General features: G+C 55.8%; 1 protein-coding gene across 1 annotated transcript in view; it reads left to right on the plus strand.

The window, feature by feature from the left end:
* Positions 1 to 10,599, plus strand: part of DLG3 (discs, large homolog 3 (Drosophila)) — a 48,881-nt gene that overhangs the window by 28,216 nt on the left and 10,066 nt on the right. Inside the window, exons 9-12 of the mRNA XM_009997174.1 lie at positions 4,493 to 4,572; positions 4,991 to 5,251; positions 8,809 to 8,985; positions 9,682 to 9,757. Coding sequence (XP_009995476.1) covers positions 4,493 to 4,572; positions 4,991 to 5,251; positions 8,809 to 8,985; positions 9,682 to 9,757 — 594 coding nt within the window. The remainder of the gene's footprint in view (positions 1 to 4,492; positions 4,573 to 4,990; positions 5,252 to 8,808; positions 8,986 to 9,681; positions 9,758 to 10,599) is intronic.

Genomic DNA, 10,599 nt, shown 5'->3' on the forward strand with positions numbered 1-10,599 from the left:
GGGTGGGCTTCGGGGGGCTGGAACCGGGTCACCGGTGCGGGGTGTGGGCCCGTCCTCCGCTCCAACATCCCGCCCGCTGCACCGCCCCAGCCGGCTGCCTGCGTTAGTGCTGGTCTTCGGGGCTCTCGGCAAAGGTGTGTGTAGGGCTGGTGGTCCCGCGTGGGATGGCAGGGCCCTGTGTGGGGCAGCCAGGGGCTGGTCGCTGCAGGGGGAGAGCTGGTCCCTGCCTTCTGAAACCCTCCCCAGGCTGGTGGGGCTGAAGCCTCACCTGTGGGCTGGGAGGGTGAGTGCTGGGGAGGGTGGGTGAGGGGCCGGGAGCTGCTCGCAGGGCTGCTGCCATGATTTTCCATGTCCCGAGTGTCACTGTGCTGGGATGCAGCAGTTCCCATCCCCTGGTGATGGTGTCTTTCCCGTGCCTCGCTGGTTTTCTCCCCCAGCAGCTCTGGTCCTCTCCACTGAGGCCATTGTGCCACCCCTTGCCTGACCTTTCCCTTGTGCCTCCTTGGTGGAATTGCTGGGCAGTGCCCTAAGGGTCTCTGTCCCTGCTCTTCATCTTCTTTTCCGTGGCAGAGGCCATTGGGGTGCTGAGCTGTCAGTGCTGCTCAAGGGGTGTGCTGTGGGTGTGGGGTTTGTTTGTTTTGGCTTTTTTTTTTTTTTTTTTTTTTTTTTCTTTCTTTCTTTCCAGGAAGCACTTAATGTTCTTGTATTTCTGGCTCCCTTTGCCACTTCACATTTGGCAAAGACACCAACCAAGAGTGGTTCTTAAATGTCAAACGGGACAAAACGTTTTGAAAACCCTTTAGACCAAGGTTGACATGTCAGTGCTTTGTAGCTGGTGGTTTTCTGGGTCCGTGATGGCTACTGGCAGCCAGCACACAGGCTGCAGCCATGCTGGGAGGCAGCACTTCTGCTTTAAAGGACAGATTGTTGTATTTTGGGAGTTGACCTCAGAGCTCCAGAGGCTTCAAGACCTGGGAGCCAAGGAGAAAGGTCTCCCTGGCATAAACCTCAGGTGTGGGTAAGGCTGAGTTCCCTTGAGGTGATGTGTACTCCCCTATGTTTGCCTTTTCTGTGTGCATCGTGGCTGTGGAAAGAGCAGGAGAGCTGGATTGTGGGATGCCTAAAGGTGGAAATGCTGGTGCAGAGGGGCTTTGAGAAGTTTCTCCCAGCTAGTGGAAATGGAGGATGGTACCTGTCTTTTATACATGAGCATGAGTAAGGCTTGCCCACGGGGTGTTGGATGAGTGCACATGTGCTCTGCATCTGACCTTACTGGAGCTCTGAGGGAGCAGAAAGGCTACTTGAGCCAGTCTTGAGGGATGAGGTGCCCTCTCTGTGGGGTCCTGTCAGGCACTAGGAGTGGAAAGAAGCAAAAGCAACCAGGGAAGGACAGGAGGAAGAGCTGCTGTCTGGCCTTTCTTTTGAGTACCTGTGCCTGGCACACTGCCTCTGATCACTGCTGTATGCTGTCAAGGAGGAGGAGGCTGCTCCCTGTGATGGTGCCTCTGAGATGTTTTCTGAAGTTACTTCCCTTTGAGCACATCTTCTCCCTGACCTTTGCCTGCTGCTGTCACCAGCACTTGGGTTTGGCAATTCCCACTCCTCACACCCCACACAACAAAGCCTTGATATTCCTCACCTGAAATAGAAAAGCTGACATGACATAATTTCTCTGAGCTGGCCGTTCAAAGGGAAGTGCCAGGGCTGTGTGGTGACTCCTAAAACCCTCCAAGCTTTCCCAGTGGTCATGTTCTCCTCCACTCACCTGGACCTGCAGCATGTGTGCCTTTGCAGGGAGGTGTCTGTACTTTAACCCCACAGCTGGAAGGTGTGTGGGGTCAGGGCAGTAAAATGTCAGGCCGGAGGGGAAGCTGGGGGTAGTTTTTGCAGGTGGCTGGGTTGGAGCCTGTGACCAAGCATCCCTGGTCTCTGCTGATAGCTTGGTGGAGCTGGCCTGGCCCTGAGCAGGGAAGTTTGCATGCTGGGGAGAGCAGGGCATGCACCTGAGGCTTTATGTATGCTCAAGGGTTGCTTTCCCCTGCAGCTCCCCTCTGCCAGCACCTCTTCCCCTTGCACTGTCTCCTGGTGCCCAGAAATTGCCTTCAGACCCACCATCTCGTTGGACTCCACTGGATATATTTGCAGCTGCACCCCACCAGTGTGTGCTGGTGCTGGGGATCCCCAGTGCAGGCAGACGATCCCTGCCTGATCTTACTGGTCTGCAGCCTGGGCACACTGAGGCTGTATCCTGCTCCCAGCACTGAGCTCACCCCGTGGTGCAGGATCAGGTCCAGGGGTACCTGTGCTCTGGGACAGGAGGAGCAGCAGGAGGGTGGAGCAGTGTTTTTATTGAGTTGCTGAGTGGGAATAGCAAATGTCCTGCCCCTCCTGGTGCATGGCATGGAGCCACTTGAGGCAAGAGGTGCCGAATCACCTGTTGCATATTTTTCAGCCTTGATAAGTGTGTCCGGCACCTGAGTCCCATAGGAATGCTGGGCAGGTGGGGCTCACCTCCCTGCCACGCCATGAGCAAGCTTCCCAGGAAACTTGGCTGTGCACAGAGATCTCCTTCCAGGGTGTGGAAGCAAGGTGGTTGTGAGCCAGGGAGCAAAGGCAGGAGTGCTGCTTGCTTGGAGTTACCAGCTGGGAATTGTCTTGGAGGCTGCTAGAGTGTGCAGATACGGGGGATTGGTGGCAGCTGGGAGCATCCCATGTTTGTTCCTGGGATAATCTTGCCTCCCCTGCACTGGGAAGGAAGTGGCAGGTTTGTTTTTGGGGCTGGCTCCTCCTCTGCCCTATGCCTTCCTGCTGTTAGAGTGAGCACAAGTTGGTGGCTCCTTGGGAGGCCCTTCATAGGATGGGGACTGTGTTTGCTCTTTGGGGAATAAAGCCAGAGCAGTGCCTCTGTTCTTCTTCAGTTTGCTGCATCCAGCCTGGCTTGTGATTCTCGTCATGCAGGCATGACTTTTGTCAGTTCCTCCAAGCAGCACGACCATTCCAACAAAATTTGGAAAGTCCCTTTGAATGGAGTGCCCTGACCAAGGCTGGGGTGTTTGAGAGCCCTGTCTTTGGGTTGCATGCAAGGGACATGGTTGGTGGTAGGGCAGTGGCACCCAAAGATTGCCCTCCTAACACCTCTGCCCTGATGTCAGTGGCACCTAAACCTGCTTTTGCCCTTTGCTGCCAGGCTGATCCTGGGTGGTGTGTCCTCCGCAGCAGGCTTCTTGTGGAGAAGGGTGTTAGGGAAGGCATGCAAGCCCACATGGCCGGGAGCAGCAGCTCCCTGGCTGCGGAGTGCACTGAGAGTCTGAGTTCCTGGAAGGGTTTTGGACAACTTGACTGGGGACAGGGGTTGTAGCACCACCTCAGTACCCTTTCAAGGGAAATAGCGCTTCCGTACCAAAGAGAATTTATGAAGCAGCTGTATCCACTTCTGACGGCTGCTCCTATGGAGTGTAAGAGCTCACAGGCTTCCTGGGGCAGAATGAGCCCACCCTGGTGTGGGGCAGGAGATGCAGAGTAGGATGAAGCTCATCTCGCTCTGCTAGGAGCTCTTTAAAACCCCAGTGCAGGTTGGCGAGTGGAAAAGTGCCGCTTTGGTGACAGAATTCAGTTTTCTTACAAAATAATGACACCTTGCCCATGCCTGGCTGCCTAATTCGTTCCCTGTGCTAGCAGGAAGTCAGGCAGGGGCAGTGGGTCCCCTTGGCAGGGGGCAGCTGGGGTCACTAGGAAGCTGGTGACCTCTGCATTAAGCAGCTGACCCTGCCCAGCGTGTAGTATCTCTTGATGTCCTGTGGCAGGGAAACATCCTTAATGTGGTGCTTCTGTGTGCTGCTTGGCAGTTTTTGTGTATCTGCTTTATTTTTTTGTTTCAGTCTTTTAAGTAAAAAGACGTCATTAGCAGCTGAGTGCAGGAGGGAGATGCTTGGGTGGGTTCAGCCGCAGAGTGAAGGGCTGGATAGTCAGGAAATGCTAAGCTGCAGCTGCATAAGCCCGTGTGTGTCTGCACTGAGGTTTTCCCCTTTCACAACGAGGGGCTGGCTCTCCAGCGCAGCCCACAGTGCATTTCTTAGCAGTGAGTTGTTCTGCCCCAGTGCAGGCCAGCTCTGCAGGCCAGCCAGCAGCCTGCACAATCCTTTGCTCTGCACCGAGTGCTAGCCTCTGCTGCTGAGCTGCTCTGGTTCACAAAAAAAAACACATCTAAAACACGGGGTTGTGGAGAAGGTTTTCTAGGCAAGTTTTACAGCAGATATGAGAGTGGTTCCCTCTTGCTGGGGCATGGAGATGTAACTGTAGAGTGTGCCCAGGGAACAAAATCAAGGTATTGGGGTGAGAACTGCCAGGGTGGGCTGTGGCAGTGCCAGCAGCTTCCCTAATGTCACGACGCCGTAGTGGCTCAGCTCCCGCAAACGTTCCCCGGCAGCCCTGGGTAAGCAGGGCCGAGCCTCCACCCTCTGCTTGCCGGCCTGACCTTTACACCCGGCTGAAGGTCGGGCTGGCGCGGCAGCAGGAGACAGGGTGGCGGCTGCTCCTGCCTGCTGGGGAGGTGGTGGTGGCAGCTTTTGCTGGGTCCGGGACCCGGCACCTCCTGCGGGTCTCTGCCCTTGGGATATAGGAGCAAAAGGTGAATTCCTTCTCCTTGCTCCCTTTCCCTGGGAGGGGGCTGTGCTTTGCCTTTTACTTCCCCATGCTGCCGGCAGAGCAGTGGGTGGGACCTTCCAATGGCTGCAGGCGTGCCTTGCTGTTCCAGCCAGCAGGTGACAATCTGCTGGAGGGGCTCTCTCTCTCTGCCTGTGTTGAACTGATCTGTAGATCAGCAATGTGCTGAGCCTTGCCCACCCATTCCCTTGCTGAGCTGCAGCTCAGCAGTGGTGGAGGTTTTGGCAGCCCTTGCCCATGCTGTCTTTTGGGGGGGGCGGTGTTTGGGGTGGATTTGGGAGCAGCCAGTGCCCTTTGTGCTCCTGATGCTCTGTCTGGACTCCCGCAGGGTGCTGGAGCCTCTTGGCTTCATCCTGTCTCATGCAGGGATGAACAGGCTCGTGGGGAAGGTGCCCCATGAATACTGCCTCTCTCAGCATGGGTCTGTGGCTCAGGGGCAACTCCTGCCTGCACTGATCAACCCTTTCCCCACAGAGTACAGCCGCTTCGAGTCAAAGATCCACGACCTGAGAGAGCAGATGATGAACAGCAGCATGAGCTCTGGCTCCGGCTCCCTCCGGACAAGCGAGAAGAGATCTCTCTATGTCCGGTAAGGCCCTGCCCCCTTGCCTGCCCCCTTGCCTGCCCCCGCATCATAAACAGCAGCAGTTGGGTGGGGTGGATATGTCCCCCCCAGTGCAAACTGGGACCATGGGCCACGCAGCATCTCTGCAGATGGGTGTTTGGGAGGCCAGGGAAGTGAGTGTGATGGGGGGGGCATCATAAAGCCCAGAGGGTGCAGGAGGAAGAGCAGTGCTACTGCTCTCCTTCACCAGTTCTGGGTGCTTTGCACTCAAGTGCCTCCTCTGAGGGCTGCTCCACTTTGGAAAGCACTGGTGTTTCTACAGAGCCCTGGGCAGCTACTGGCCTGGCCAACCCACTGAGAAATGGGAAATGAGGAAATGCCAGGAATTCTGCACCACTTCTGCTCTAGACAGCTCAGGGCAGTGTTCGGGGCACTCTCCTCAAACTACTCCCTGCTAACAGGCTTCTTCCCATCTCCTCCTGCCATTGCTGTGGCAGGATCTTTCTGGAGGGAGATGAGCTCTTAGGAAGATTATTGCTCTGAGCCCTGGATGCGCTTTTGGTCCCGAGCCAGGCATGGGACAGGCTGGGGTCAAGCAGCCATGCAGCTCTAACTGCCACAAGTCCTGCACTGACAGGACAGCCCCTGCTTACTGCCTGCTTCCTGCCACCTCCGGCCTTCCACAGCACAAGTAGGGTGACACTTGTAAGTAATTTTAACTTTGGAATTAAAACAATTGTGTAAATCCCTGCCCTGCACAGCTGGTTGCAGGTGGGAGCTGGCAGGAGCAAGGGATGTTTCTCCTTCCCCATGGGAAGGGTGGCAGGGGCCCAGTCTGCATCAGCCTCAACCTGCATCTCTGGCTGCGTTGTTGCTCTATGCAGAGGGGCTTCAGGCTGTTGCTGGACCTGGTGCAAGCCCAGCCTGACAGAAGGGGAGAGCTGCAGCTCTGGGTTCCTGCAATTCATGCCTTTCTGTGAGGCTGTGCAGGTATCTTCCTTGACAGAGCATCTCAGGGCTCCATGCTGGGGATGGTCTATAAGCTTGGCACCATGTTGAATAAACATTTTCTTGCTGGCCCTGCCCTTGCTCCCCTGCTGTCCAATGGGCACCCTTGTGGGTGGAGGAGGGGTTAGGCTGGGTCAGCTTTAGTTGAGACTCTGGGTCTTCTGTTTCCTGCCTGGATAGGTACTGCATGTATTGGGTCGTGCTTGCAACCAGCATGCTCCTTGCTGCCTCCGGGCTGGTTGTAGCATCTTGAATCTCTTGATGCATCCGTCAGTGTGGCTTTGGTGGCCTCTGCAGTGCTGTGTCCCCTTATACGCACCCAGGTGGCTTCAGGTGGGTGCTGGGCAGCACCTTGCTGAGAGGGTGACCCCAGGGGAGAGCTCTTCCCCAGCATGGGCCTTCCTGACCTTCCCCAGCTCTGGCAGCCCCACACCCCTCACATGTTCTCGCAAGAGCTGCTGGGTGCCCAGGCTGTCCCAGCCCTTCTGGGTGGAGTAGTTTCAAGCACAGTTTACCCGAAACCAGCTGAGCTGCTGTGCTGTGGACAGGACATCAATTACAGGACTTGCTACCCAACTGCTTGAGTCAGGTCTGTGAGGCTGCATTGCAGCAGCCCACGTGCTGTCAGTGGGGCTGGAGTTGGGCACCTGGGTGCCTGTTGGAGCTGATCTGGGGGTGCTGGTGCTCACTGTGTGTTGGGAGCTGCACAGCACAGGCAGGTTTGCACACTGCTGGCCTGCACTGCCACGGGGCAAAGTCCACTGGGGCTGGGCAGGGATGGGGATCAGGCAAGCATTGTGCCTGGGCACCAGGAGGAGGCGATGCCCAGTCCCTGGCACTGCTTTCCTGCCCTCCAGCCAAACCATCTGTTCTCCTGGCTGCTCGTCCTGTGTGCCATGAGCTGGCCCAGGGGCGGAGTGGAGCAGCCACGCTGCCATCTGGCCCCTGCACCCTGAGCACCCAGCTAGTGGGTCCTGGGTGTCAACCTGGCCAGGGACTGATCTCCAGGAGCATCACACCTTGAGGAAGGACATACCTTGTATCTTGGCTTTCCAGGTGTCCTGCCCTTGCATAAATCTTGGTGTGCCTGCCCTGGGATGCCAGTGGCTGCTGCAGGGGCAGGCAGGGAGCCGCGGGGCCAGCACTGCTCTGCAGGGCAGGGTACAAGCTTCCTCAGTTCAGGAACCGGCCTGACCAGTTCCTGAGGCCTTGGCTTGTGTTTTGCTTCCAACAGTGTTGGCCTTGCAGGGACCTGCTGGCCATGCACAGTCTTATCTTTTGGCCAGGAGGTGCCTGCAAGGGTTGATTGCCTCCAGCCAAAGCATGCTGTGCTGCTTTGCTTTTGGCTGCAGTGTTGGGTGCAGAGGGAACGAAAGAGAGCTGCCTCAGCCCTGAGAAAGGTGGGAAAGGGGGAGTGAGTGACCTGGTGGCTGCTGCATGTACCTGGATGTGTAGGGCTGCTTAAGGACCTGCTGCTTGGTCCCTCAGCCCTTCCATTTGCATTGTGTGCTTTCAGACCTCCTTGGGATTCCTTGCAGTGGAAGCTGGTAATTAGCAGGGCAGAGGGTGTTTCTCTTGGTTGAGGAAGGCTCTTTAGTGCCAGGATTAAACCACCAGCCAGCCAGTGTTTGCAGTGCCTGTGCTCATGTTGGGCTGGGGGGTGAGCAGGGCTGATGTCCCAGGAGCAAACCCAGGGATTTTGCTGCCAGCAGTGATGCTTTTACTGGTTGGTCCCTTGGTTTGGTTGTTTTTTTTGGTTATTGTTTTTTTTTTTTGCAAAGTGAATGTATCACAGAGGACACAGTTTGAGATCTGACATTAGCAGAATGAGTTGCACGTGAAGCTTCCAAGTGCAGCTTGTGGGTACAGACTACAGTGCTGGGTGTGATAGTGAGCAGGAGGGTCCTTGTTGCTGCTCTGGTTTGTTTAAAAAAAAAAAAAAGAATAAAGTATTTTCTGTATCTGGTTAGTTTAATAATGAAGATAATTTTAAACTAAGTTGTTCTCAGGGGAAGTATTGAGGAGTCTGAAAAGGATCAGTTCAGGAAGCAGATATATATATATACACACACACCCTCAGATACATTCCTAATTCACAGGCTCTGTACTAACATACCCCTGTGGCTAATCCAAGTGAAGGCTCAGAGCACCCTGTGGTCTCTGCTTGTGCCTCAGCCCACCGGGGGGCTGACATTCCCTGCCCTCCTCCTCAGCCCTGTGCTGGGGAGCAGCCCCACACTCCAGCTCCCTGCTGCCCTCCTGCACACTGCTGCTTTCTTGAGGCTGCCTAAGCTTGGTCTGCTCACTGACCAAAGCCACCCTCAGTCATCTGTGGTCCATGTGCCTCTGGCAGCTCAGGTCAAGAGGCAGTTGTTTGTGTCCAGCACTCCTGTGAAGCTCTGCAGAGCTTCTGCTGAGGTCACCAGTGGTGGGGTGTGCATGTCTTGCCTCAGTAGAAGGCTTCCCAAAAATCTGCATTTAAATCCTGTAGGATGTGAAGGTGGCAATGCTGCTGCCATCATTGCCTGGATGTGATCAGGGAAGTCACTGCTCCTCTCCCTGCTCCTCTGCAGAGCCCTGTTTGACTATGACCGGACCCGGGACAGTTGCCTGCCCAGCCAGGGGCTCAGCTTCTCTTATGGGGACATCCTGCACGTCATCAACGCCTCGGATGATGAGTGGTGGCAAGCCAGACTGGTCACTCCTCATGGCGAGAGTGAGCAGATCGGGGTCATCCCCAGCAAGAAAAGGTGAGTGTCCATCTGCAGGATCTGCCATGGTTGGTGCCTCCCAGAGTTCCCCAGCCGCTGCAGGCCCTGCAGCCCTCAGGGGTCTGCCCAGGGTGTGATATCCTTCTGGTTCTAGCCCACCTGCCCCTCTGTGGCTGTGCAGTGTGAAGGGCACCCTGGTTGCAAGCTGGGGCTGTGTGCAGGTCTGCCCAGGGAGATGTTCTTTAAAGCTGGGTGAGACTCCAGGTGAGGAGGGGCTCAGCCCCCCCTCTGTGGTCCCTGTGGGGTGGAGAGCTGGTGTTAGCCAGTCCGGGGCTCCAAGTGATAACAGTCACAGTAGTGACTGCAAGCTGCTTCTCATGTCCTCTGACAACCTTACAAGCTCTGTGAGCCAGGTCCCATGAGATGGGAAGTCACAGGGAGCAGAGAAGCTGGCTGCCACTGCCATCGGGTCTGCAGAGCCACCCCTATTTCTGTTGTCCATCCCACCCCTTTGGGGAAGGTTGGTTTGTCCTCTCTCCTGCTCTTGCAGATGCTGGCCTTGGTCTAGGTGCCAGGCCGGTGGCTCCACCTTTGTAACTCTCTGGGAAGAAGCTGCCCTGCACCAGTTGGGCCACCATCTGCGGGTGCACAGAGCCACCTGGGGAGCTAAGTGGGTGGCATGGAAAGCACATGCACGGGACTAGCAGCTCTTTCTTCCTTTTGGCTTCTGATCAGGGTGGAAAAGAAGGAGAGAGCACGGTTGAAAACGGTGAAGTTCCATGCCAGGACTGGCATGATTGAGTCCAACAGGGTAAGTGCCAAGCTGGGGCTCAGTGGAATGCCCAGAGCCAATAGCTCATGGGGGCAGGATGACTCCCAGCAGCCAGAGCTCTGGGTGGGGCAGCTGGAGCAATCCCAAAGCAAAGAGCAGCGCGACTGGACCTGCCCTAGGCCTGCGCTGCTTGGCACCAATCCTCTGTGACTCTGCAGGGGATGAGCAGAGGAGCCCAGGACAGTGCAGTAGCACTGGGGAAGGACCCCTGGTTGGAATGGTGGGAGAGCAGAGCCTATCCCACTGCAGCCTGTGGGTGGGAGCTGACACAATTTGTGCAGGTGAAGGTAGCAGCCCATGCCAGCCATGGAGAGCACTTAGTGGTTGGACAAGGAAGGGAGAATTGCCTGGCTACCCTTGCAGAGCTGATTGCCCCATCATCTTGCCAGCACCCCTACCACATGTGTTTCTCCACGCTTAATTTTTTTCCTGCATTACAGTTTTCATGTAATCTCCATGATTTCATTTGAGGGTAACTGCCCTGACACATCTCCTCGTTGTCTCTTCATTTTAATTTTTCCCACGTGTTAAACACCATTGTTTTTTCTGTCCTCCCTTCCATCTCCATGTTCTTCAGTCGATCAAAACGAAACGTAAAAAGAGTTTCCGCCTTTCTCGAAAGTTTCCATTTTACAAGAGCAAAGAGAACCTGGTCCAGGAGAGCAGCGGACAGGAACGTAAGTAGCAGCTGGCCAGAGAGGGAGAGCATGACCCTCAGGTTCCCTGCCTTGGGAACTTGTGTTCAAGTCTGTGCTCCACAGTTGGGCCACCAGTAAGGAAGAAAATGGAGCTTGAAATGAAAGGAGCAGCTGTGGAACAGT

The sequence above is a fragment of the Chaetura pelagica genome, unplaced genomic scaffold, assembly GCF_000747805.2.
Source record: "Chaetura pelagica isolate M959 unplaced genomic scaffold, ChaPel_1.0 scaffold344, whole genome shotgun sequence".
Taxonomy (NCBI): Eukaryota; Metazoa; Chordata; class Aves; order Apodiformes; family Apodidae; genus Chaetura; species Chaetura pelagica.